The 23,969-nt window shown below is 45.6% G+C and overlaps 1 protein-coding gene across 4 annotated transcripts in view; it reads left to right on the forward strand.

Moving 5' to 3' along the window:
* Positions 1-23,969, forward strand: part of LOC137306405 (ADP-ribose glycohydrolase MACROD1-like) — a 631,024-nt gene that overhangs the window by 570,608 nt on the left and 36,447 nt on the right. For all 4 annotated transcript variants that reach the window (XM_067975577.1, XM_067975580.1, XM_067975579.1 and 1 more), the window contains 2 exons: positions 6,152-6,270; positions 22,168-22,198. In XM_067975577.1, coding sequence (XP_067831678.1) covers positions 6,152-6,270; positions 22,168-22,198 — 150 coding nt within the window. The remainder of the gene's footprint in view (positions 1-6,151; positions 6,271-22,167; positions 22,199-23,969) is intronic.

The following is a 23,969-nucleotide window of genomic DNA, read 5'->3' on the forward strand; positions in this document are numbered from 1 at the left end:
TTGACATCAAATCAAGAATCAGAAATTTCCTTTTTTTCACAAAAGTTCTAAAATCTGAGAGATGATGGGTCATAGAAACCAGCCAGCCATAGAATCATAGAATCCTAAAATGATACAGCACAAAAGGAGGCCATTCGGCCCATCGTGCCTGTGCCGGTTCTTTGAAAGAGCTATCCAATTAGGGAGTTCAAATCACACCATGTGCACTAATATCGTAACTGTAATCCAACTGCATTTAGACCACTTCCCTCCCACATTCTTCCACCTATTACCTTATGTGGCATATTACTCAAAGCATTTATCGCTTTTTGAGTAATGAAATTTTTCTTTATTTCTATTTTCGCTCATTTAAATTTGTCATACAGACCTGACTTATTTTGAAGTAATATTCTGGGGATATCTGCAACTTTTCATAGTTTGCATACCTCAAGGTCCCCCTTTGATCACCTTCCCTCTAGACTCTAGTTTCTCTAAACTTTCCTCACCCTCTAACATCATGGTTGCTCTTCTCTGCACTCTTTCCTAAAGTATGTGCATCCTTTTTATAGCACGGTGATCATAATGGATCACAGTACTCCAGGTGGGTATTATAAACCCTCCGTATTATCTCAGCACACATGTACTCTAAAAATGAGATACAAAAATCAGGAGAGTATGGCTGATTTCAGCCAGAGCGGCAGTGGCGGTGCTGCTATTGGCCTCAAAGGAAGGCTACCAGGGAGGGGAATTCAACCAAGGTCGCCATTCCTGATCAGTAACACCTGCTTGAAGGTGTCTGTATAAGTTTTGAGTGAGGACAGGATTGGATTTGCCTGTGATGCCCTCTGCATTTGACTAGCCTGTTGATATTCACTGTCAAGATACCACCATCAGCAATAAAAATCTGTGTTGGTTGAGAGATAAATGTTAGCCAGGTCATCTCTCTGTTCTTCCATTAGTTCCTATGGGACTAAAAGATCCGATGTAAAAGATCCTATGGGACTTCCATTAGTCCCATAGGATCTTTTACACCTCACCTGGGAGGGAGACCTTGGTTTAACACCTCATCCGAAAGATGGCACCTCTGACACGACAGCACTAAACTGTCAGCCGAGATTATATGCTCAACTCCTGGAGTGGGGTGTGAACCCACAACCATCTGACTCAAAGGCACAAGTGCTACACTGAGCCAAGGCTGACATCTAACTTACTGGATGTTTCTCACTCCTCACCTGTTTTATGTTTTAGTCATCGTACACTCCTTCAATAATAATTTTCTAATCTAGGCATCACCCCACAATCTTCATCCCTGCCTGTGTCAGCTTGAAATCCCTATTTCCCAAACTCTGTGTGGTCGTGGTCATAGCCTTACTAAATAAAATCTGTGAATTGCTGAGGACATAACAACAACAATAACATGCATTTATACAGCGCCTTTAACATACTAAACGTCCCAAGGCACTTCACAGGAGTGTAAATCAGACAATATTTGACACCGAGCCAAAGGAGACGTTAGGACTGGTGACCAAACGCTTGGTCAAAGAGGTAGGTTTTAAACAAAGGAGGAGGGAGAGTATTAGGGAGGGAATTCCAGAGCGTAGGGCTGAAGGCACGGCCGCCAATGATGGGACGAAGGAAGTGGGGTGATGCCTAGATTATGTTATGCTTTAGCTTACATTAAAATTTAGACACATTATGCTTTCAATCCGCGTTCATAAGGAAGTGAATAAAGGCGACTAGTATTCATTCAGCTGCAGGATTTGTAACCATTCTATAAGAGAAGCCACTGTTGTTCCATTTGTCAGGATTGAAACTGAGCCGAAGTCCCATTGGTAACAGAGCTCTGTGGCACACAGCCCCTTTAATACTAGGACAGTGAGACCCCGCGGAGTTATTTTACAAACAGACACAGCCGTCGTAAACTACTGCTGAGAGACACAGAGCCCTGTCTAATTGCCATATTGTGTGCTGGGGTTATCTCTGTGGCTGCTGTCTGAGATTGGTGCTTCGTTCTTCTACTGCATTGCTGCAGGTCACTGCACACAGCATGTGCTTCTGTCAGAACAAACAGGCACAGCGTGCAAATTAGATTGTAATGCACCTTAATGCACTGAAGTCAACTATTTTTGTTTTCTCTTTTTCCATCATTTTTCTCCTTTTAGTTTCCCGCTTGCCACTCCTCTCCTGAAGACAGCGACTCACGCGAGGTACGGTTCTACAGGCACTTTTCATTTGCCTGTCAATGGGTTGTTCCACCATGTGGGCCATCACAGCTGATCTTAACCCTGTATCCAATAGAGACTTGAGCGCACAATCTAGGCTGACACTCCCAGTGTTGCACTGAGGGAGTGCTGCACTGTCGGAGGTGCTGTCTTTCGGATGAGACGTTAAACCAAGGCCCCGTCCGCCCTCTCAGGTGGAATTAAAAGATCCCACAGCACTATTTCGAAGAAGAGCTGGGGAGTTCTCCCTGGTGTCCTGTCCAATATTTATCCCACCAAAACAGATTATCTGGTCATTATCACATTGCTGTTTGTGGGACTTTGCTGTGCACAAATTGACTGCTGTGTTTCCTGCATTACAACAGCGACTACACTTCAAAAGTACTTGATTGTCTGTAAAGCGCTTTGGGATGTCCTGAGATCATGAAAGGTGTTATATAAATGCAAGTTCTTTCTTTTCTTTCAGTTTACACCTAATGTCCACACACACACGTTTCAGCAGGAGACACTGGATAGCAATCAGCAGTGAGAACTTGACCAATCTTTCCTCTCCTCTCTAACTGTTGAAGTCGCAATTTGAAGTAACATTAATGATGGATAGGGGTTAATGATCATGAAAGACTTCAGTGAGAAAAGCAGAGCTATTGGCACTGAATAGAAAAATATTTTCCAACTGAACACTTAGGAGCTTCACGAGCATTTTGTCTGATTTTCAGATCTTTCATTAATGTAATTGTATGATTTTCATACACATGCCTGAATACCAGAAAGACCAGAAATCCAGTCTGTCTAAATCATACATATATTCAGTCTGGGGCAGGTGTACAGACTGAAGATCTAACTGGAAGAGTTGCTGGAATTCTTGAAGTTGTAAATCTGATTTAATTTTATGTATTAGGAAGTGCCACTGTTTTTAACCTTTGTGATGTAGAACCTAAGTTGTCCTTTGGGGCTTCTTGAATAGACTCTCCAACATTACAATACATATATAACGTAACTTCTAACATCACTGCCCATCTCCCCAAAAGACTGGAGGCCTGAAACATCCTTGCTTTCTGACTCTTTGATGCGAGAAAAATATCAGTGCCCAGACTCTGACCTACAGCCATGTCTGATCATGGTCTCATCTGTCAGCAAGCAGAGATGAAAAGGATTATTGATGGAAAGCAATAGACGGCTCGAAATGAATCGTCTGATCTCTAACTGGCAGGATTAGGGACAGTTGGATTTGCTGTTTGATTGCATTGTTAATCTTTTATAGATCTTTCCAATTTCTTTTTCTTGGTTTCTGGCAAAAGAAAATGTAAGAACATACTTCTATATATTTCTCAATCCTAAAAAGACTTTATCCTTTTTTTTCAATTTTCTCACCTCCATTCTCGAGGACGCTGTCCCCTGCAGGGGTGTGGTACCATGGTGCCGGCAACCCTCCGCTACTTCGCTAAGTCGCCCCTTATTGGTGAGCCTGAACAACTGTGGGGAGCATCACAGCAGAGTGCAATCCTGTCGTCATGCGACGTCGACCTAGAAACAACAACTACTGGATAGGTATCAGCCATGGCTCAGTGGTAGCACTCTTACCTCTGAGTTAGAAGGTTGTGTTTTCAAGCCCCACTCCAGAGACTTCAGCACAAAATCTAAGCTGACACTTCACTGCACTACTGAGGGAGTTCTGCACTGTCGGAGGTGCCATTAAGCCGAGGCCCCGTCTGCCCTCTCAGGTAGACGTAAAAGATCCCACAGCACTATTTTAAAGAAGAGCAGGGAAGTTCTCCCCGTGTCCTGGCTGATATTTATCCTTCAATCAACATCACTAAAAAACAGATTATCTGGTCATTATCACATTGCTGTTTGTGGGATCTTGCTGTGCGCAAATTAGCTGTCACGTTTCCTACATTACAACAGTGACTACACTTCACAAAAGTATTCAATTTGTTTGTAAAGCACTTTGGGTCATGAAAGGCGCTAAATAAATGCAAGTCTTTCTTTTTTCTCTCTAGTAGTGGGAAACCTGATTGACCTCCCCTTCCCAAGCGGAAGGGTGCTATTTCACCATCACAGCCTCTGGGCTGCATAAGATAAGCTAAGTCAGCATGGACCAGGGAACGTGCTAGTTGGCATTATATTAACCAATCGAAACACTGGGGAAACTTAGATGAGCGTTCTTTGAGAAGGATCAGTCTTCAAATGCAGAACTTCATTCAAAACAAATACTATGGGACACACGGGGGGTGATTTTAACCCCTAAGAATGGGTGGGTTGGGGATGGGTGGGAGTTGAAAATAGTTGTTTTTTTGGGTGGCAACTGCAAAATTTTCGGAGTTTGCGTTCCCAGTGGGAAGCCTGTACTTTTACACGCCCAAGTTAAACCCGGAATTAAAGCCGGGTTGTGGTCGCGACCCAAAAAACAACTATTTTCAACTCCCACCCGCCCCCAACCCACCTGTTCTTGGGGGTTAAAAAACCCTCACGATCTCCTTAGAACAGAGTAGGTTAAGGGGAGATTTGATTGAGTTGTTCAAAATCATGAACGATTTTGACAGAGGAAATAAGGAGAAACTGTTTCCAGTGGCAGAAGGGTCGGTAACCAGAGGACACAGATTTAAGGTGATTGGCAAAAAAGCCAGAGACGACATGTGGAAACAATTTTTTACACAGCAAGTTGTAATGATCTGGTATGCACTACCTGAAAGGGCAGTGGAAGCAGATTCAATAGTAACTTTCAAAAGGGAATTGGATAAGTACTTGAAGGGAAAAAAATTATAGGGCTTGGGGAAAGAGTAGAGGAATGGGACTAAATGAATAGCTCTTTCAAAGAGCCGGCACAGGCACGATGGGCCGAATGGCCTCCTCCTGTGCTGTAGCTACTATGATATCATGATAATAGAGGGAAAAGAAATGTGCTTGATCTTGAAAGAACTTTCTCTGCAATCTCCAAGCCCCTTATTTGTTTGAGCAAATTTGTGTGGGCAATATCAATTAGCAGATCTCCTGCAGCATTGCTCATGGTTAGTCAAGGAATATGCTGTAGTACAGGGTTCGATTTTAACTCCCGGGCGAGGAACATGGCAAATCGAGCGGTCGGCCCACCCGGAAGCAGTGGTAGGGAGGCCTGGCCAATTTTAACGGGTGGGCCTCATTAATAGGCCGATTGCTGACCAAAATGGCAGGCAACGGCTGCCCGGCCATTAAAATCAGATGGCAGGAGGCCACCGCCGAGGACCCAGCGGAATGGTCCCCAATACAAGAAACAAACATTTGCGTTTATATAGTGCCTTTCACGATTTCAAGACGTCGCAAAGCTCTTAACAGTCAAATTAAGTACTTTTTTGAAGTGTAGTCACTGTTGTAATGGTGTTGGCTGAGGGATAAATATTGAACCAGTACACCGGGGAGAACTTCGAATAGTTCCGTGGGATCTTTTACATCCAACTGAGAGGGCAGACAGGGCCTCGGTTTAACGTCTCATCCGAAAGGCGGCACTCTGACAATCCAGCACTCCCTCAGTACTGCACTGGAGTACAAGGTATGTGGTCCGGGAAGGGAATCTCGTCGGGGGAGGTGGGGAGAAGCCTGGGGCAGGGGAGGTCCATGGTTTCTTTCTGGGGCCTGGAAAAATTAGCAACTAATCCTTGTATTCCCACATGCAGTACTTGAACATTGACCTTCAAGGGACAGGACAGGTTAGGTGCTAAACATCATAATTGTGCTTCAGACCCCAGTTTACCCACGAGCATCGCCGCAGGACACCAGATGGTATTTTTTTAAAAGATCGAAATCTACAGTGTGGCTCTCACTGATGTTTCCTAAAGCACAGTTGCTTCTCTAAGTTCAGCTTCTCTAACCCGCAGCCATTGAGACTTTAACAATGTTGACACGTCTATTGAGAACGGCTAAAAGTTACCGTCTGGTTCAATTGGGTGAATTTTTCCCCCCTACTCTCTCTACAGATGTCATTCACACGGTGGGGCCATTCATACAGGGGAAAGAAAGGCTTCCAGAGAAGGAGCTACAGAGTTGCTATACTAAGAGCCTGAAGCTTGCTGAGGACAATAACTTGCGGACCATTGTAAGTCATTATTCTTTACTTAAGTAGGTACAGTAAGATGCAATGAGAGGTGGATCTCAATTAAAGCGGGAATCTCAGCATCCTCTTTCACAAGGGACCTGATAGGGGAGTCTTTGTCCTATAAAAGAGATGTCAATAGTTTAGATTCCTTTCTTTCCTGTTTTTCTCTCCTCCTCTTATGAAGACACTGCTGCTTGTTGGATTGTGGCTTCAATAGTGCCAGGCCCTCTCTAGTGACTTGCCCAATTGGCCATTCTTCAAACACAAGTCTCAAGTGGCAGCAGGCTATTCATAGAGACTCTGTCTCAACAACAACAACTTGCATTTATATAGTGTTTTTAACGCAGTAAAATGTCCCAAGACGCTTCACAACATTTGGCACCAAGCCACATAAGGAGACATTAGGACAGGTGACCAAAAGCTTGGTCAAAGAGGTAGATTTTAAAGAGAGTCTTAAAGGAGGAGAGAGAGCTGGAGAGGTTTAAGGAGGGAATTCCAGAGCTGAAGGCACGGCCGCCAATGGTGCAGCGATGAAAATCGGGGATACGCAAGAGGCCAGAATTGGTGGAGTGCAGAGATCTCAGAGGGTTGTAGGACTGGATGTTACAGAGATGGTCCTACCTTAAGTCTGAACGTGCACTTTCCAGTACGAGTCACTGGATAGCAATTAGGAGCAAGAATCCTGGCTAATTTTTTTTCCCCTTCCTTACTATGGGATAGTGAGGCCAACTGTACCACCCTTACCACCACCCTGCACAGGTGCAGATACACAGGTGAAGCTGCACAGACTAAAAGAAAGAAAGAACTAAATGACCACATAATCTGTTTTGGTGATGTTACATAGATAGATGGTTGAAAGATAAATATTAGCCAAGGCACCGGGGAGAACTCCCCTGCTCTTCTTCCAATAGTGCCGTGGGATCTTTTATGACCACCTGAGAGAGCAGATGGGGCCTTGGTTTAACGTCTCATCCGAAAGACGGCACCTCCGACAGTACAGCACTCCCTCCCTAGATTTTTGTGTTCAAAGTCTCTGTAGTTGGACTTGAACCCAAACCTTCTGACTCAGAGGCGAGAGTGCTACCCACTACCCACTAGGCTCAGTTGTAAAGCTCTCCAGTAGAATAGCCCGTGGACACTCACTGTTTACACTCTCACATGAAGAATGGCTGTGGGACCATAGAACTGTGCCCTAGTCCAAGGGGAGAAGTGGAAGAAAAATATATTTTTCAGCAAATTTGTTGAATTTTTAAGCACTGATTAATGTGCTATTTTTCATATTTAAAAATGATTTCACCCCCTTCGTTGCCAGTTCAAAGCGACCTTGACAAATGCCTGGGCAGGGGTTACCCAGCAGCTCCCTCAGTGTTGGAAACAGGATGTCGGGGAGTCAAGAAAGAGGAGAACAAAGACATTGTAGAGAAAGGAAAAGTGGAGTAAATTTTACGTTAGGCCTCTTGTTACAAAGCTTTGCACAACGGGAATGCATTTTGTGAATTTGGATGCAGAGGTCAATCCGCAGCCCATACAAGTCGTCATCCATTTCAACTAATGGACAGAAAATCAAGCAGACTGAATCAGCAGTGCTGAGCTCCACACCCAAATGCCCAATTTCTGTTCTTACATTGAATGTACAGCACAGAAATAGGCCATTCAGCCCAACAGGTCCATGCTGGTGTTTATGTTCTACACGAACCTCCTGCCTCCCTACTTCATCTAATCCTATCAGCATATTCTTCTATTCCTTTCTTCCTCATGTGTTTATCTAGCATCCCCTCAAATGCATCTATGCTAGTCTCCTCAACCACTCCTTGTGGTAGCAAATTCCACATTCTCACCACTCTCTGGGTAAAGAAGTGTCTCCTGAATTCCCTATTGGATTTATTAGTGACTGTCTTATGTTTATGGCCCCTGGTTCTGGTCTCCCCCGCAAGTGGAAACATCTTCTCTACGTCTACCCTATCAAAGCCTTTCATAATCTTAAAAACCTTTATCAGGTCATCCCTCAGCCTTCTCTTATCTAGAGAAAAGAGCCCCAGCTTGTTCAGCCTTTCCTGACAAGTATATCGTCTCAGTTCTGATATCATCCTAGTAAATCTTTTTTGCACCTTCTCCAGTACTTCTATATCCTTTCTATATTATGGAGAACTGTTCTTATCATGGAACTGTGTAGCAGGAGTGCTAACGTAACATTTACCCCAGTGTTCACATATAACCTCACATCAGCCAGATCTACAGACCACCCCCAATAGTGGAACAACACTTAAATGCGCCTGTGACAATGGAAGGGTTAAATTTTGATGTCAAAAGATAACAGGAAGGACAAAAGGTCAAAGTGTGACACTTAATCCTCACTTAAGTGAGATTAGAGCAAAGGAAGTGTCAATTTCCAACATGCTGCTTCTCCAGAGGTGTCAGGGCACTGTTGGGCTCTCTGTTCTCATTGTAAAGTGTGTTGATAAATGAGACAGAGAGCTTGTCATTGCATCTTATGTCAGTGCCTGTCTATCGCCAGTCTCTCAAGGCACTTTTACCTTGCTCCAACTTTGGGAGAGTGGTGCATTACCAGCCTCCCAGCTCAATCCTGCACCATTTGTTTTGCTGCCCAGTGCTACTCTTGTAAAACAGTGATGATTATATGCTGACTTCTTCGTCTTTGCACAGCATAATGACGTTATTCCTGGTCTCTATTTCCGTGGCTCAGTGGGTAACACTCTTGCCTCTAAATCAGCAGGTTGTGGGTTCAAGTTCCACTCCAGAGCCTTTGAGCACAAAATCCAGGCTGGTACTGACAGAGTGCTGCACTGTCGGAAGTGCCATTTTTCGGATGAGATATTAAACCAAGTCTACCCTTTCAGGTGGATGTAAAAGATCCCATGGCATATTTTGAAGAAGAGCAGCGGAGTTCTCCCCGGTGTCCTGGCTAATATTTATCCCTCAACCAACATCACTAAAAAACAGATGATTTGGTCATTATCACATTGCTGTTTGTGGGAGCTTGCTGTGTACAAATTGACTGCCATGTTTCCTACATTACAACGGTGACCACACTTCAAAAGTACTTCATTGGCTGTCACGCACTTTGGGATGGCCTTAGGTCATGAAAGGCACTGTATAAATGCAAGTCTTCCTACCTAATACAACCCAATAATTTTAGTCCATGACTAATTTCCTGGTCATTTTATCAACTAAAGCAGAGCTCAGCTAAACGATCTATTGATATATTGATAGAGTGCGAAGAAGTAATGTGGGAGGAGGCTCATGTGGAGCATAGACCTGTCGAGCCGAACGGCCTGTTTTTGTGCTGTAAATTTATTTAATTCCATGTAATCTGGAGAAAGATGGCAATAAGAAGAGTTTGTGAGACAGATCCGACCAACTGTCTGAATACATTTGGAACAAAATACAGACATCTCCTGATTGTTCATTGGGTAAGCTCACTACAAATATGGTTGTGAGCAATGCAGATCAAGAAGGCCCCAGGTTCAATCCCCAGTTTGTGCTGAGTTAGCTGATCTCAGCCAGGGCAGCAGCAGGGGAGTACTGCCATTGGGCTGAGTGACCCTAGGAAATGAAGGTTAAAAATCAGACAGGGTTCCTGCTCCCGATCACTAGTCACTAACTCCTGCTGCAAATAGGGTCGCCAACTCTGGTTGGACGGTATTCCCAGAGGTTTCATCACATGTCCTCCCGCCTACAGCCGCCTCGCCCCCACGCGCCCACCATTGGTTGCCCAACACGTCCGTCCTCACAGCACACCACCTCCCTATGGCCAATTGGAAAGCAAACAGGCTCCTTATTACCTGATTGGATGGTTCCTGACTGTCGGTCAAATCGTCTTTTTTTTCCCATCTCCAAAACTTTTCTAACAAAGTGTTAAAAGAAAATGAAACCAACACACAATTTTTTTTTTAATGCCCCTATGATTTTTCTCCTGGGTTTTGCTCGCAGCTGTGTCCAGGATATTAATCTTTAATTCCTGGAGACTCCAGGCCAATCCTGGAGGGTTGCCAACCTTAGCTGCAAAGTGTACAGGTGTGTACATCAGGTGAGGGCAGGATTAGGACATTCACTGCGCAAACTCATGCATTAAACATGACCATTTAGATAAGGTACTAGAGTACACCCAAGGAGCAAACAACTGTACCACAGCAAGGACTTCACGCCTTCAGGGCAGAGAAAACTGGAGGGGAGAAAATAAAAAAGCCCACTGAAAATGAAAAAGAATAGTGGGCACTGGGAGCACAGGTTGGCATAATGCCTATTTACAGCCTTAGCATTCCTGTTCACTACAAGTACATAAGGGACATAGTGCGGGCACACAGATTCTACAAGAATACCCGGCAGCCTGATCATTTGCTTGCATTGTTCTACCTAAACAATGTGATTACCAGGATGTGATACGAATTGACTACAGGCTGCCTTCCAGCATGTCTCTGCTGTCTTCTCAGTCGCTGGTCTCAGTGTTACACAGCAGAGCTGATTGAAAGCCAGATGAGATCTGCAGTGTTTTGATATCATTTTTTTTTTGTCTTGTCTTGTTTTTATTTCAATTCACTCAGCCTTTTTTCCCCAGAGTGAGAGAGTGGGCAAGCAGTCTGTGGACCGCTCTGACTTTGTTTGTCAAAGGATTCTTATTTTCTGTATGTACGTCAATGTGCGGATGTCTGTTGAGGAATCAAATATTTTGGCAACCAGTGCCAGTATTAAGCACTCCCACATTAGATACAGAATAAAACTCACTCTGTGCCGTCCCATCAAGCACTCCCAGGGCAGGTATAGCACAGGTTAGATACAGAGTAAAGCTCCCTCTACACTGTCCCATCAAACACTCCCAGGACAGGTACAGCATGGGTTAGATACTGAGTAAAGCTCCCTCTACACTGTCCCATCAAACACTCCCAGGGCAGGTACAGCACGGGTTAGATACAGAGTAAAGCTCCCTCTACACTGTCCCATCAAACACTCCCAGGGCAAGTACAGGGTTAGATACAGAGTAAAGCTCCCTCTACACTGTCCTATCAAAGATTCCCAGGGCAAGTACAGCATGGGTTAGATACAGAGTAAAGCTCCCTCTACACTGTCCCATCAAACACTCCCAGGGCAGGTACAGCACGGGTTAGATACAGAGTAAAGCTCCCTCTACACTGTCCCATCAAACACTCCCAGGGCAGGTACAGCACGCGTTAGATACAGAGTAAAGCTCCCTCTACACTGTCCTATCAAAGATTCCCAGGTCAGATACAGTGCAGTCCTCCCTCTATTCAGGCCGACAATATGCTCTACCCCAACTTTAGGAGAGCACTGCAAAAATGGCGACATTTCTATTCCTCAAGGCAACCTTTGTGTGTGAATTTGCCAATTACTGATGAATTATGGACTGGTTTATTTTGGGCTGACTGCTATTGTAAGGAAGGTGGAACAGTACTGTACATTCTCCGATAACCCATTTTGAGTGTTCAGCACTGTCAGAAAATATCATAAAGGCCTTCTGCTCTTCGATCAATTCCTTTCTTCAGGCTGGCCCGGTAGACACCAGTCCGTTGCCCAATCCGCAGTGGAATGCCTGGGGATTCTCAGATGAGACACTGGAAGGGTTGCCCCTGCACCATTGACCTGCCTTTCTCTTCAAAATGCTGGCTGACCTACTCTGCATTTCTAGCATTTTCTGCTTGGATCGGGGATTTCCAGCATTCATGGTTTTTCTTCTTATCTCTTGAGCGAATAAACGACAGGCCTGACTACCAAAAATCATGATAACATACTTATTCATACAGTATATATTTGGTATTTTCATTAACGTCTTTAATTTGTATCTTCAGAAAAATAGTGCAGCGTCACTTAGCACTTGAGTTAGAGAGAAAGATTAGAGTTTTAAAATCACACAACTCATTGGATTTTGGTGCAAAAATATTTAGTTGGGAACATGAAAAAAGCCTTGTATCATATCGATTAATTGTGTTGAATAACGGCTACAGGTTGCTGAGGATATTATTAAGTGCTGATTTTCCTGATGCCAGTTGGAATGTATGTACAGCTGTGTGCACTGGGGCCTGAGATGTAACAGCAGAATTTAACATAAGACGTGCAGTAGTTCAGGGTGAGATGGGAGAATGCTTCTGCCTGATCAGAGTGGTGCCAGCCATTGTTACTGAGTATTTGTGCCAATGACTTTGTTTGGTGGTATCTATATGAGCACCAACACACTGGTAACAAACACGTGTAGCAGTGTGATTAGTGTTCCACAGGTAAATCAGTCTCGCATTCTCGTGGAATAGACAAGAGGAAACGGTCAGTAGAGGTCGATTTGATCGTGGGATCAGACCATGCCATAAACGTAAGAGCAAAGATCAGGTGGTTTATCAATGTCATCAATTCTCTCCAGTTTTCTTTCTTCACCATTTTGCCCGAAGACATGTAAAAAAAAAGACTTGCATTTCCATAGCGCCTTTTACGACCTCAGGACGTCCCAAAGCGCTTTACGGCCAATGAAATACTTTTTGAAGTGTAGTCACTGTTGTAATGTAGGAAATGTGGCAGCCAGCACAGCAAGCTTCCATAAACAGCAATGTGATAATGAACCAGATAATCTGTTTTTAGTGGCGTTGGTCGAGGGATAGATATTGGCCCCGGACACTGGGGAGAACTCCCCTGCTCTTCTTCAAAATAGTGCCATGGGCTCTTTTACGTCCACCTGAGAGGGCAGACGAGGCCTCGGTTTAACGTTTAACGTTTCATCCGAAAGACGGCACCCCTGACAGTGCAGCACTCCATCACACATGCAGCCGTCAGCAGATAAAGGATGCAGGGGCTCACCACGCATGTTTTGATGCTAGCAGATTACCAGGAAATATGGGATGAATAATTGGCACTGCATGATTGGCCCAGTAGGCTACATTTAATAGTGTTACATAAAGGAAAGTAATTCCATGTTATTCCATTTCTATGTTGTGGAATCATATCTTTGTCTAGTAAACTGATTGCAATAACCAGAGGGTGTGTAAGGAGAAGGAACACATAGTATTAAACATCAGTGTACACCATTCATTGCAGGTAATGTGCTAACCCAGGTCCAAGATACGTACTCATCAAATGAGTCAAGCACTACCGAAAGAGTGCATTAAGGGCCTGCTTTGCTTTCTTTGTTCCACTCAGATTAACATTGTGATTACCCGTGTGTGATGGAAGTTAACTGCGGGGTGACTTCCGACAGAGCCTGCCGTCTTGTTATCATCTCTTTGTCTGGGGATATAATGTTGCAGAGCTGTTGACAGGCAAGGGGAGAGCACCAATTGATTCTGATTGCATTGTCTTCACCCACCCATCACTGAGTGTAAACATGACGCCTCTAGGGTTTCCACTGAAGGGTTTGTGAACATTCTCACCACACACTGACTAATGGGACACTTATGGAGATGGTTCATTATTAATGATTTTATTTTAAATTCACAAGCTTTCGGAGGCTACCTCCTTCCTCAGGTGAACGATGTTCACCTCGTTCACCTGAGGAAGGAGGTAGCCTCCGAAAGCTTGTGAATTTAAAATAAAATTGCTGGACTATAACTTGGTGTTGTAAAATTGTTTACAATTGTCAACCCCAGTCCATCACCGGCATCTCCACATCATTATTAATGAGGCACACTTTGTGTGGAAGATTTATTTTTCTTCTTACTGTTTATCTTCAGTCTGTTTTTTCAACAACAAATGGTATTTTGGATTTTACCTCTCCTGCACCTCTTTCAACCCCTTCAATGCCTCCATGCTGTCAGACAGCTTGTTCAACATCCAGTTTTGGATGAACTGTAACTTCTTCCAGCTAAACATTGGTAAGATCAAAGCCATTGGCCTATAAATTCAGCAGTGCAGCGGCCTTTTTTTGGCACTAACGGGCCTACTAAGCCTCCAAAATGGCAGGTAGGAAGCACATGCACATTTCTAGCAATATTGGGAAAGGAAAAAAAATTGCTGTGCAGTGCCCCCACCTGAAACAGGTGTTAGGCCCTTTGCATATGTAAATAAGAGGCCTAATGCCTTTTTGAGGCCTCTCACTGCAAGATTGGTTTGCGCTGAGGTAAAACCAGACCTTGGGACCGCCTGCTACCAAAAAAGTATGTTTTTGAAATTTACTAACCTGAACGTGGAGCTGGGAGGAGCAGCAGTACTCCTCCCGAACCCACATTTAAAGAACACAGGCCACCATTCCCCCTGACTCAGCCTCCTATCTCCCGACCCGCTTCCGCCACCCCACCGGACCTCCGATCCCCCCGCCTCCATTTCTCCCTCTCTGGCCCTCACTTACCTGAGGGCCGCTGTAACGCTGGCAGCGGACGGCTCTTCGTTTATTCTTTGCTGGCTGCTTACGCCACACTGGCTTGATGTTAATGAGGCCCAAGGTCCAATATCGGGGACACCTCAGGCCTCACCATTTAAACGCAGGGATCCTACCCTGTGCCCCCCACTTGCCCAAAAATGGGTGTGTCCAATTTTCTACCCAGTGTCTTCGGCCCCTGACAGAAACTCTGCCTCCTCGTACACTGACTCCATCCTCCTCCCTGGCCACTGTCTTAGGGAGAGTCTTTTCACAACCTCAGCATCAACCTCCTATCCTCTCCATCACAAAGACTGCCTACTTACACCTCTGTAACATCGCCCATCTCCATCTCTACCTCTCCACTTCTCTACCTCTCTCTCCTCCTTTAAGACCCTCCTTAAAACCTACCTCTGACCAAGCTTTTGGTCGCCTGTCCTAATACCTGCTTATGTGGCTCGATGTCAAATTTTGTTTGATAACGCTCCTGTGCAGTGCCGTGGGACGGGTTATTACGTTAAAGACGCTATATGAATGCAAGTTGTTGTTGTTGAAAAGACCCCAAGTTCTCCAGTCTCTCATATAATTAAAGTCTGTATGGCTCAGTTATTGACTGGTTAAACTGACTGATCCACTGTGGAGCTGCTGCAATTTTAATTTTTCTGCTTCAGTTGGAAGCAGCAAACAGGAGGGGATGGGGTGAGGAGGAATCCTATTACCATCCACCCCCTCCCCCTCCAGTTTCCAGGTGTTTCTCACTTTCATTACTGAATGGATTAAAGTATGAGACGGAGCCTTTTCTAAGCTGCTGCATGATCCCTGTTTGTAATGAATTTTATGATTGACGATTTACTGCGGAGAGCTCCTGGGAACTGTCCAGTGTTGCCGAGTGGCAGGAAACCAGTTTAAACTGGATTAACGTCGTTCACCTCATACTCCTAGAGAATCAGTGCATAAGAGCTTTCTGACTTAATGCTTTTAATCAGCGGCTCTTTAATTGTCACCATGTTTGGGAAATAAATTACTGTCTTTAAAGCAGTGTCTCTCTCTACCTCAGACATTTCATATCTTATTTTAATGGGGGGGGGGGGGAGTAATGGATCTGACCCACTTTTATTTTCCTGTGTATTTGAGGCAGAGAAAAGCATTTTCAGCTACCTCAATACAGGCCTGAACCATACAGATTAGAAGGCCCCCAGGTTTGATTCCCAGCCTGCCTTGAGTTAGCCAATGAAGCAGGGAAATACAGAGGTTGTTTACCATGCAAGTAGCCCTGTGTATTAGCTTTCCTAGGTTCGTAGTCATTCTAAAGTGTTGATGTGGAGATGCCGGTGATGGACCGGGGTGGACAAATGTAAGGACTTGCACAACACCAGGTTATAGTCCAACAGTTTTATTTTAAATCACAAGCTTTCGGAGCTTTCCTCCTTCGTCAGGTGAGGAAGGAGGAAAGCTCCGAAAGCTTGTGATTTAAAATAAAACTGTTGGACTATAACCTGGTGTTGTGCAAGTCCTTAAATTCTAAAGTGTGCCTGATGCTGCGTCTGGCATGACCTTCTACACTCCATATTAAACCAGGGTTGGCCTCCTGGCTCCAAGGAGTGAGGGATGTGTTGGGCCATGAGGTTACGGGTTATGGTGGTATACAATTCTGGTGCTACCGATGGCCCACAGCACCTCATGGCTGCTCGATTTGACCTTAGTCTGTCCTACTTAGCTCCATGGTAGTGCCACACTATACGATGGAAGGTATCCTCATGGCGGAGATGAGAATTTGTCTTCACAGGGACTGTGCGATGGTCACTTCTACTAATACCGTTGTAGACAGCCATATCTGTGACAAGTAAGTTCGTGAGGAAAAGATCAAGTAATTTACTTCCTCTTGTTGGTTACCTAACACGGGCCCAGTCTGGCAGCCATGTCCTTCAGGACTCAACCACCTTGGTCAGTAGTGGTACTACTGAGACAATTTGGATGGTGGCCGTTGAAATTCCCCACCCAGAGTACGTTCTGTACCCTTGCTTCCCTTAGAGCTTCCTTCAAGCGATGTTCAATATGGAGGAGTACCGATTCGTCAGATGAGGGGCAGCAGTGGGTGGTGATCAGCGGGAGGTTTCCTTGACCTCGTTTGACCTGAAGCCATGAATAACCCAGGGCCACTCCCACCTGATTGTATATCACCGTGTCCCCCATCTTTGGTGGTTCTATCCTACAAGTGGGACAGAACATATCCAGGGATGGTGATGGAGGATTCTGGAGGACGTTGGCTGATAGACAACTACTAGGATAATTATGTCAGGCTGTTGCTCAAGTAGTCTGCGGGACTCTCTCAACTTGAACACCAGCCCTCAGATGTTAGTGAGGAGGACTTTGCTGGATGGATAGAGATCGCCTTAGTCTTATTCTGATATGATGGGTCCATCTGATTTTCTTCTTCTTATTGAAGGCCAAAACCCCTTAATGGGGAAACATTTTCAAAAGTTAGTTCATGGAATAACTGCACGGAAGTCCAACTGGTCCTGGGCTGGCTCCATATTCTGACCAGCTGGTCCCGCCTTGGCTCTACATCCGAACAGCCTGTCTTGGGCTGGCTTTACATTGTCACAAGCTGGTCCCGGGTTGGCTCTGCACCCTGACATGTGTCGTGTTGGCCCCTTGATATAATTTTGAGAGGAATTATGCTATTTACAGAATAATTAAGCCAGTTGATTTTAATTCCTGGCTGTACCAGCTTGTCTTACACACACAAGCTAAAGGTTGAAGGCTTGGTTGTTTTTTTCTGGTCTGTTCCACCACATCATTTGAGTGCAACATACTTCCAGAATCAGCACATTAAACACATCCAATAAACAGATTGCACTGGGATCAAGCGGCTATTATCCCAGTGAAGAGGTAGTCTGTTCTCATCTGATGGCCTTGGCACCAAACCAGTTTGTTCTGTGCACCCAATCTCCGTGTTCTAACCTAGCTGTTCTTCAGTCGTGTTTAGTCAGATTACTTTACCTCATAATAACCACATATCGGGGGTAGAGGGGGGGGGAGGCAAGAACCCAGAGACCATTCCTCAAATATATAGCCCTGGCTTTTGGAATTAAATCTGACCCGTGCTGATTATTCATAAGTCAGTAAAGACACTCCTATGCTCCTATAATACTCAAGCCCTGAATCTGTCATGAATTGTCAGATTTTGTGTTCTGTCCTGAAGAATAGCCAGATAGCTCTCAGCCCCACCCAGCCTGTCTCTGCATGTGTTCTCGGTGCAGGGAGGTGTTTGAATCCCAGCAGTTTCAATGCCGATTGGTATTACTAGTACCAGGTGTTTCGCATTCCCCACTGTCGTCACCATTTGGAAATGATTGTAGTCCATTGTTCTAGTGATGGAGATCACCACAGCATCATTGTCCATGTCTTAGACAGCGGCATTAACTTATTTTATATTCTGCTTCACGCCATGTTCTTGCTGCCCGCTCTTGACACGCAGGTTTCATGCAGTCTGTGGCAAAACCAAAGTAAACTTGCGAGATTTATTAAGGCCACAGTGGATCAGACACTAGGAACCACCACCACTAGTGTAATATAAAATCAGCTCTAATTCTGCTGCCGAAGTTCAGTACAGTGTGTCAGCTGTGGGTCAGTGGGTAGCTCGCTTCTGAGTCAGAAGGTCGTGGATTCAAGTCCCACTCCAGAGAATTGAGCCCATAATCTAAGCTGACACTCCCATTGCAGTACTGAGGGAGTACCACACTGTCGGAGATGCCATCCTTCGGATGTGATATAAAACCGAGGCCCCGTCTGCCCTCTCAGGTGGATGTAAAAGATCACATGGCACTGTTCAAGGAAGACCTGGGGAGTTCTCCCCAGTGTCCTTGCAAATATTTATCCCTCAACTAACATCACTAAAACAGATTATCTGGTCATTTATCTCATTGCTGTTTACGGGAGCTTGTTGTGCGCAAATTGGCTGCCGTGTTTCCTACAGTGACTATACTTCAAAAGTGCTTTGGGACATGAAAGTCATTATATAAATGCATGTTTTTCTTTCTTTACAGCGATGTCCATCTAGGGCAATATTGTTCTCACAGTGGCGATCAGCATGGCAAACTTTGTGTGTTGGGTGGAGCTTTATTCTAGAGCTGGACTTCAGCACAATGCAATGTTTTATGTGTGTCAGGCCATTGTCCTAACAGTGGGTAGCTACTCAACAACTCCCCCACTTAACTGTCTAAGAAAAATAGAGAAGAGTGTATTTGGATGCATTGGCCTAAAAATATCAGACAGGAAAAGACCAACTGGTCCATGTAGCATGACCCATACACTCACGATGCCTGGCTTATGCTTCCACACAGCAATATATAATATTGAGTCAGGCTACAAAAAGGTTAATTCCTGTAGCCCCCTCCCCAACTAATGCATTAGTGAGTAAAAGTGTTGTGGTACTGAGACAGGAAGGTCCTAGTTTCAGTCCCTGGTCTGTACTGAGTTAAGTGACCTCAGCCTGAGCAGAAATTGGCATCTGTGTTTCTGAACAAGGGAAGGGAAAAATTAGCCAGGGTTCCTGCTCCTGATCCCTGGTTTATGACCCCTGCTAGAACGTTAAGGCGCATAAATGCCAGGCGAAGATGGGATCAGGTTCTTCCATGACAGTCTCCATAGTTGAATACGCTGCCAACACTCCCTGCCAAGGCTCACACATGAAGAATGGTTACTTGGGTGGTGGTGGAGGACTACCAAAGGCCGTGGAACTGTACCCCAGCAGCATCTGCAGGAGAAGAGAGAAAAAATCCCAAGAGAAAAACACTCCCAAAAAAAGGAAAGAAATGAATTCTTCATTGGCCACCTGTTCCCATTAGATGTGTTAATGGAAGTGTCTCTCTCACTATCAACACTCTCTCTGTTCAGAGGGAGCAGCTGCTATCTGACAGTTTAATGATTTGTGGGTCTTTGTCTGATTCCAGCCTTTCTAAATTTGTTTCCTATTTTCTGCACAAGCACCATCCCAAGTTAAAATTTATCAACATGTACTTTCTGATAAATCAGTATGCTTAGAAACAGATTTGTAGGGTAACATGTTGAATATTGGCACTCCAGTCCATTGTGCAAGGCACAGAGTGGCACTATTGATTGCCCAGGTAGTGCTCAGAATCTTGTCAGAGGGGTGGTGAGCAGGGCCCAGTCAGCGGGCATCCAAATGCCAAATCCTACAGGAAAGTGGAGGGTGAAACAGACTGATCATTCTGCGGTATCAGACAGATAATGGTTTGTGGCATGGCTATACAGATTGAGAGAAAATACAACAGATAAGGGCAGAGGGTATGGGAAAAAATTCCATCTCCTTGGTTAGGAGGTTGCTGGTCTCTTAATTGAGGAACATCTCTAAAAATGCCATCAGTGGACCCAACAGGAGCAGCTGTTCAAGTGATAGAAGTTGCCCCTCCCGCCATGAACCCTGATCCGAATACCCCTCCCCATACACACACCCTGGGTATTATATACACTGTCATTTCCACCTGATGTCTGACTGGAACCAAATGGCAGCTGTGCAACTAATGCCAGCTTATATCCATATCCAATAGGGATCTTGCCTTCTTATCATCACTTTAAATTAAACGCCTGCAGTTAGCAAAGTATTCCAGTGCATTTTAGCAGCAGTTTGGCAGGGAGTGTTCTTGGCCACCAGGTATCAAGGTTTGCGCTGTCACCATTCGCTAGCGGTATTACCTTGATAAGTTGCTGCTCGCAGGACCTGCACAGTTCTCCTGTACCACAAGCACTGGGCAGCATAAAGAAGGTCAAATCAATTCCTCTGATCTTTTTGACCCCAAGTTCATGGCCCCTAATAATGCAGCACACCACAAGGAAATCAGTGAGAGCCACGCCTGTAGGCCACAGATCTCCAAAAAGAAAGAACTTGCATTTATACAGCGCCTTTCACGACCTCAGGATGTCCCAAAGCGCTTTACAGCCAATTAATTACTTTTTGAAGTTTAGTCACTGTTGTAATGTAGGAAACGCGGCAGCCAATTTGCGCACAGCCTTTCTTGTCACTTTCTTTTGCCAGTTTTCTCCTTGCCTGAAGACATTGACTCTTCCAAGGAGATACTTCCACAATCACTGGCCACCCTCTGATACCTCGCCCTCGGGTGCTGACAACATCTGTAGCCCAATCTGGATGAGATCAGCTAACTCCACACAGATTGACTCTGGGACTCTGTGTGGCTCAGCACTACAGCGGCAGTAAGTTGACCCACTAGGCCTTCGGGGAGCTGTTGTAAACCATTCTGAGAGCATTGGCTGGATACAGATTGTACCAATCCTTGTCCTTCATGTCAGAAACAACAGGAGCTTAGTTGCTTTTTAGTACTTTTGTGTTGGAAAGGGATTGAACGGATTCCAAATTAATTGGTGGCTTAATTAGTTTACTGGGAAGTAAAGCAAAATTATACAATGTGCTTGTCAGTGTATCGTATTTGGTGGGTGTTACAGAGTGTGGCTGCTTGGGAATTTAACCCGGGCACTGATCTCCCAATGCTGACCTGCTTTTAATTTATGTATATAAAAATAATGATGTTTTCAACTTTTGGGGTGAATGCAGGATAATAGATGTCAGTGACAAGGCACCACTTCAGTTGCATGCTTGCCATGTCATGCACTGTGTGAGTTTAAGCAGAATATGAACCATGAGATCACTGGAAAGTCCCAGATTCAGTCCCTTAGTCTGTGCTGAATTAGGATCTCAACAAGGGTGATAACATGGCACTACAATTTCCCTCAATGCCCCTGCTGACCACTGCCCAGTGACTCCTGCTAGAAAATGGGCTTGGCGTAGAGCGGGAACAGAATTGGGCTAGGCCGGCATCATTCTCATGTTGAGCAGCCTGCTGACACTCTCAGTCCAGGCACACACTTGAAGATTGGCCACTTGATCAAGCTAGCTGCAGGAGGTGGTGGGGGCAGGGTCGGATACTGCCAACACCTGTAGAACTGTACCCAAGAGTCAGTAGCTTCAGGAGAGGAGGAGAAAGCTGAATCAGTAAGGCCCAACTGGCCTTCTCCACGAGTGGGTCATTGTCCGCATGATACCCGTCTGTAGAGGTTAGCAAATAGAAGAGAGGGAAAATCAGAGCCCAAGTTACACTACACTCAGGTTGCCAACTTTGGTTGGGTGTGTTCATGGAGGATTCATCACATGACCTCCCGCAACAAACTGCCCCGCCCCACATTATAACTAGTAAATGAAAGTGTTCGAAGAAAATGAAAAAAAACACAATTTTGTTTATTTTTTTATGATATTTCTGCTGGGTTGTTCCCAGCAGTGTCCTGGAGGGTTGGCAACCCTACTCTCAGGTATCCCTGGAGAGGAGTTCAAAAGTGGCATTGAAAGATGATGAGGAACAGTTCACCTGCCGACTCACTGAGCTGAGAATAGCATGTGGTGCAGGGGGACAAAAAAGCACATGAGAAAATACATTTAAACACAGGGGACCAAAAACAGGCTTGCGAGCTACTTAATAAGGCAATGGTGTCCCTTTTAAAAAAACAAATTGAGTCAGTAAGAAACACAAGCTGATTAGCTGTTTGTTTTGTTGCAGGCTTTTCCGTGTGTCTCGACTGGAATTTATGGTAAGCTGTTGAAATTTTATTAATTCTTCAAATTTTTGCCCAATAAATAAAAAGACATTTTCCAGTGTTAAAATTTTCATCCTTGTTTTCAAATCCCTCCATGGCCTCGCCCCTCTATATCTTTGTAGCCTCCTCCATTCCCACAATCCTCCAAGATCTCTGTTACTGATTCTCAGCACCGTGAGACTCCGACCCCACTCTCTGCGTTACTGATTCTCGGCACCGTGAGACTCCGACCCCACTCTCTGCGTTACGGATTCTCAGCACCGTGAGACTCCGACCCCACTCTCTGCGTTACTGATTCTCGGCACCGTGAGACTCCGACCCCACTCTCTGCGTTACTGATTCTCGGCACCGTGAGACTCCGACCCCACTCTCTGCGTTACTGATTCTCGGCACCGTGAGACTCCGACCCCACTCTCTGCGTTACTGATTCTCGGCACCGTGAGACTCTGACCCCACTCTCTGCGTTACTGATTCTCAATACCGTGAGACTCCGACCCCACTCTCTGCGTTACTGATTCTCAGCACCGTGAGACTCCGACCCCACTCTCTGCGTTACTGATTCTCAGCACCGTGAGACTCCGACCCCACTCTCTGCGTTACTGATTCTCAGCACCGTGAGACTCAGACCCCACTCTCTGTGTTACTGATTCTCAGCACCGTGAGACTCCGACCCCACTCTCTGCGTTACTGATTCTCAGCACCGTGAGACTCCGACCCCACTCTCTGCGTTACTGATTCTCAGCACCGTGAGACTCCGACCCCACTCTCTGCGTTACTGATTCTCAGCACCGTGAGACTCTGACCCCACTCTCTGCGTTACTGATTCTCAGCACCGTGAGACTCCGACCCCACTCTCTGCGTTACTGATTCTCAGCACCGTGAGACTCCGACCCCACTCTCTGCGTTACTGATTCTCAATACCGTGAGACTCCGACCCCACTCTCTGCGTTACTGATTCTCAGCACCGTGAGACTCAGACCCCACTCTCTGCGTTACTGATTCTCGGCACCGTGAGACTCCGACCCCACTCTCTGCGTTACTGATTCTCGGCACCGTGAGACTCCGACCCCACTCTCTGCGTTACTGATTCTCGGCACCGTGAGACTCCGACCCCACTCTCTGCGTTACTGATTCTCGGCACCGTGAGACTCCGACCCCACTCTCTGCGTTACTGATTCTCAGCACCGTGAGACTCCGACCCCACTCTCTGTGTTACTGATTCTCAGCACCGTGAGACTCCGACCCCACTCTCTGCGTTACTGATTCTCAGCACCGTGAGACTCCGACCCCACTCTCTGTGTTACTGATTCTCAGCACCGTGAGACTCCGACCCCACTCTCTGCGTTACTGATTCTCAGCACCGTGAGACTCCGACCCCACTCTCTGCGTTACTGATTCTCGGCACCGTGAGACTCCGACCCCACTCTCTGCGTTACTGATTCTCAGTACCGTGAGACTCCGACCCCACTCTCTGCGTTACTGATTCTCAGCACCGTGAGACTCCGACCCCACTCTCTGCGTTACTGATTCTCAGTACCGTGAGACTCCGACCCCACTCTCTGCGTTACTGATTCTCAGCACCGTGAGACTCAGACCCCACTCTCTGCGTTACTGATTCTCAGCACCGTGAGACTCCGACCCCACTCTCTGCGTTACTGATTCTCAGCACCGTGAGACTCCGACCCCACTCTCTGCGTTACTGATTCTCGGCACCGTGAGACTCTGACCCCACTCTCTGCGTAACTGATTCTCAATACCGTGAGAC

The sequence above is a fragment of the Heptranchias perlo genome, chromosome 43 (genome assembly GCF_035084215.1).
Source record: "Heptranchias perlo isolate sHepPer1 chromosome 43, sHepPer1.hap1, whole genome shotgun sequence".
Classification (NCBI taxonomy): domain Eukaryota; kingdom Metazoa; phylum Chordata; class Chondrichthyes; order Hexanchiformes; family Hexanchidae; genus Heptranchias; species Heptranchias perlo.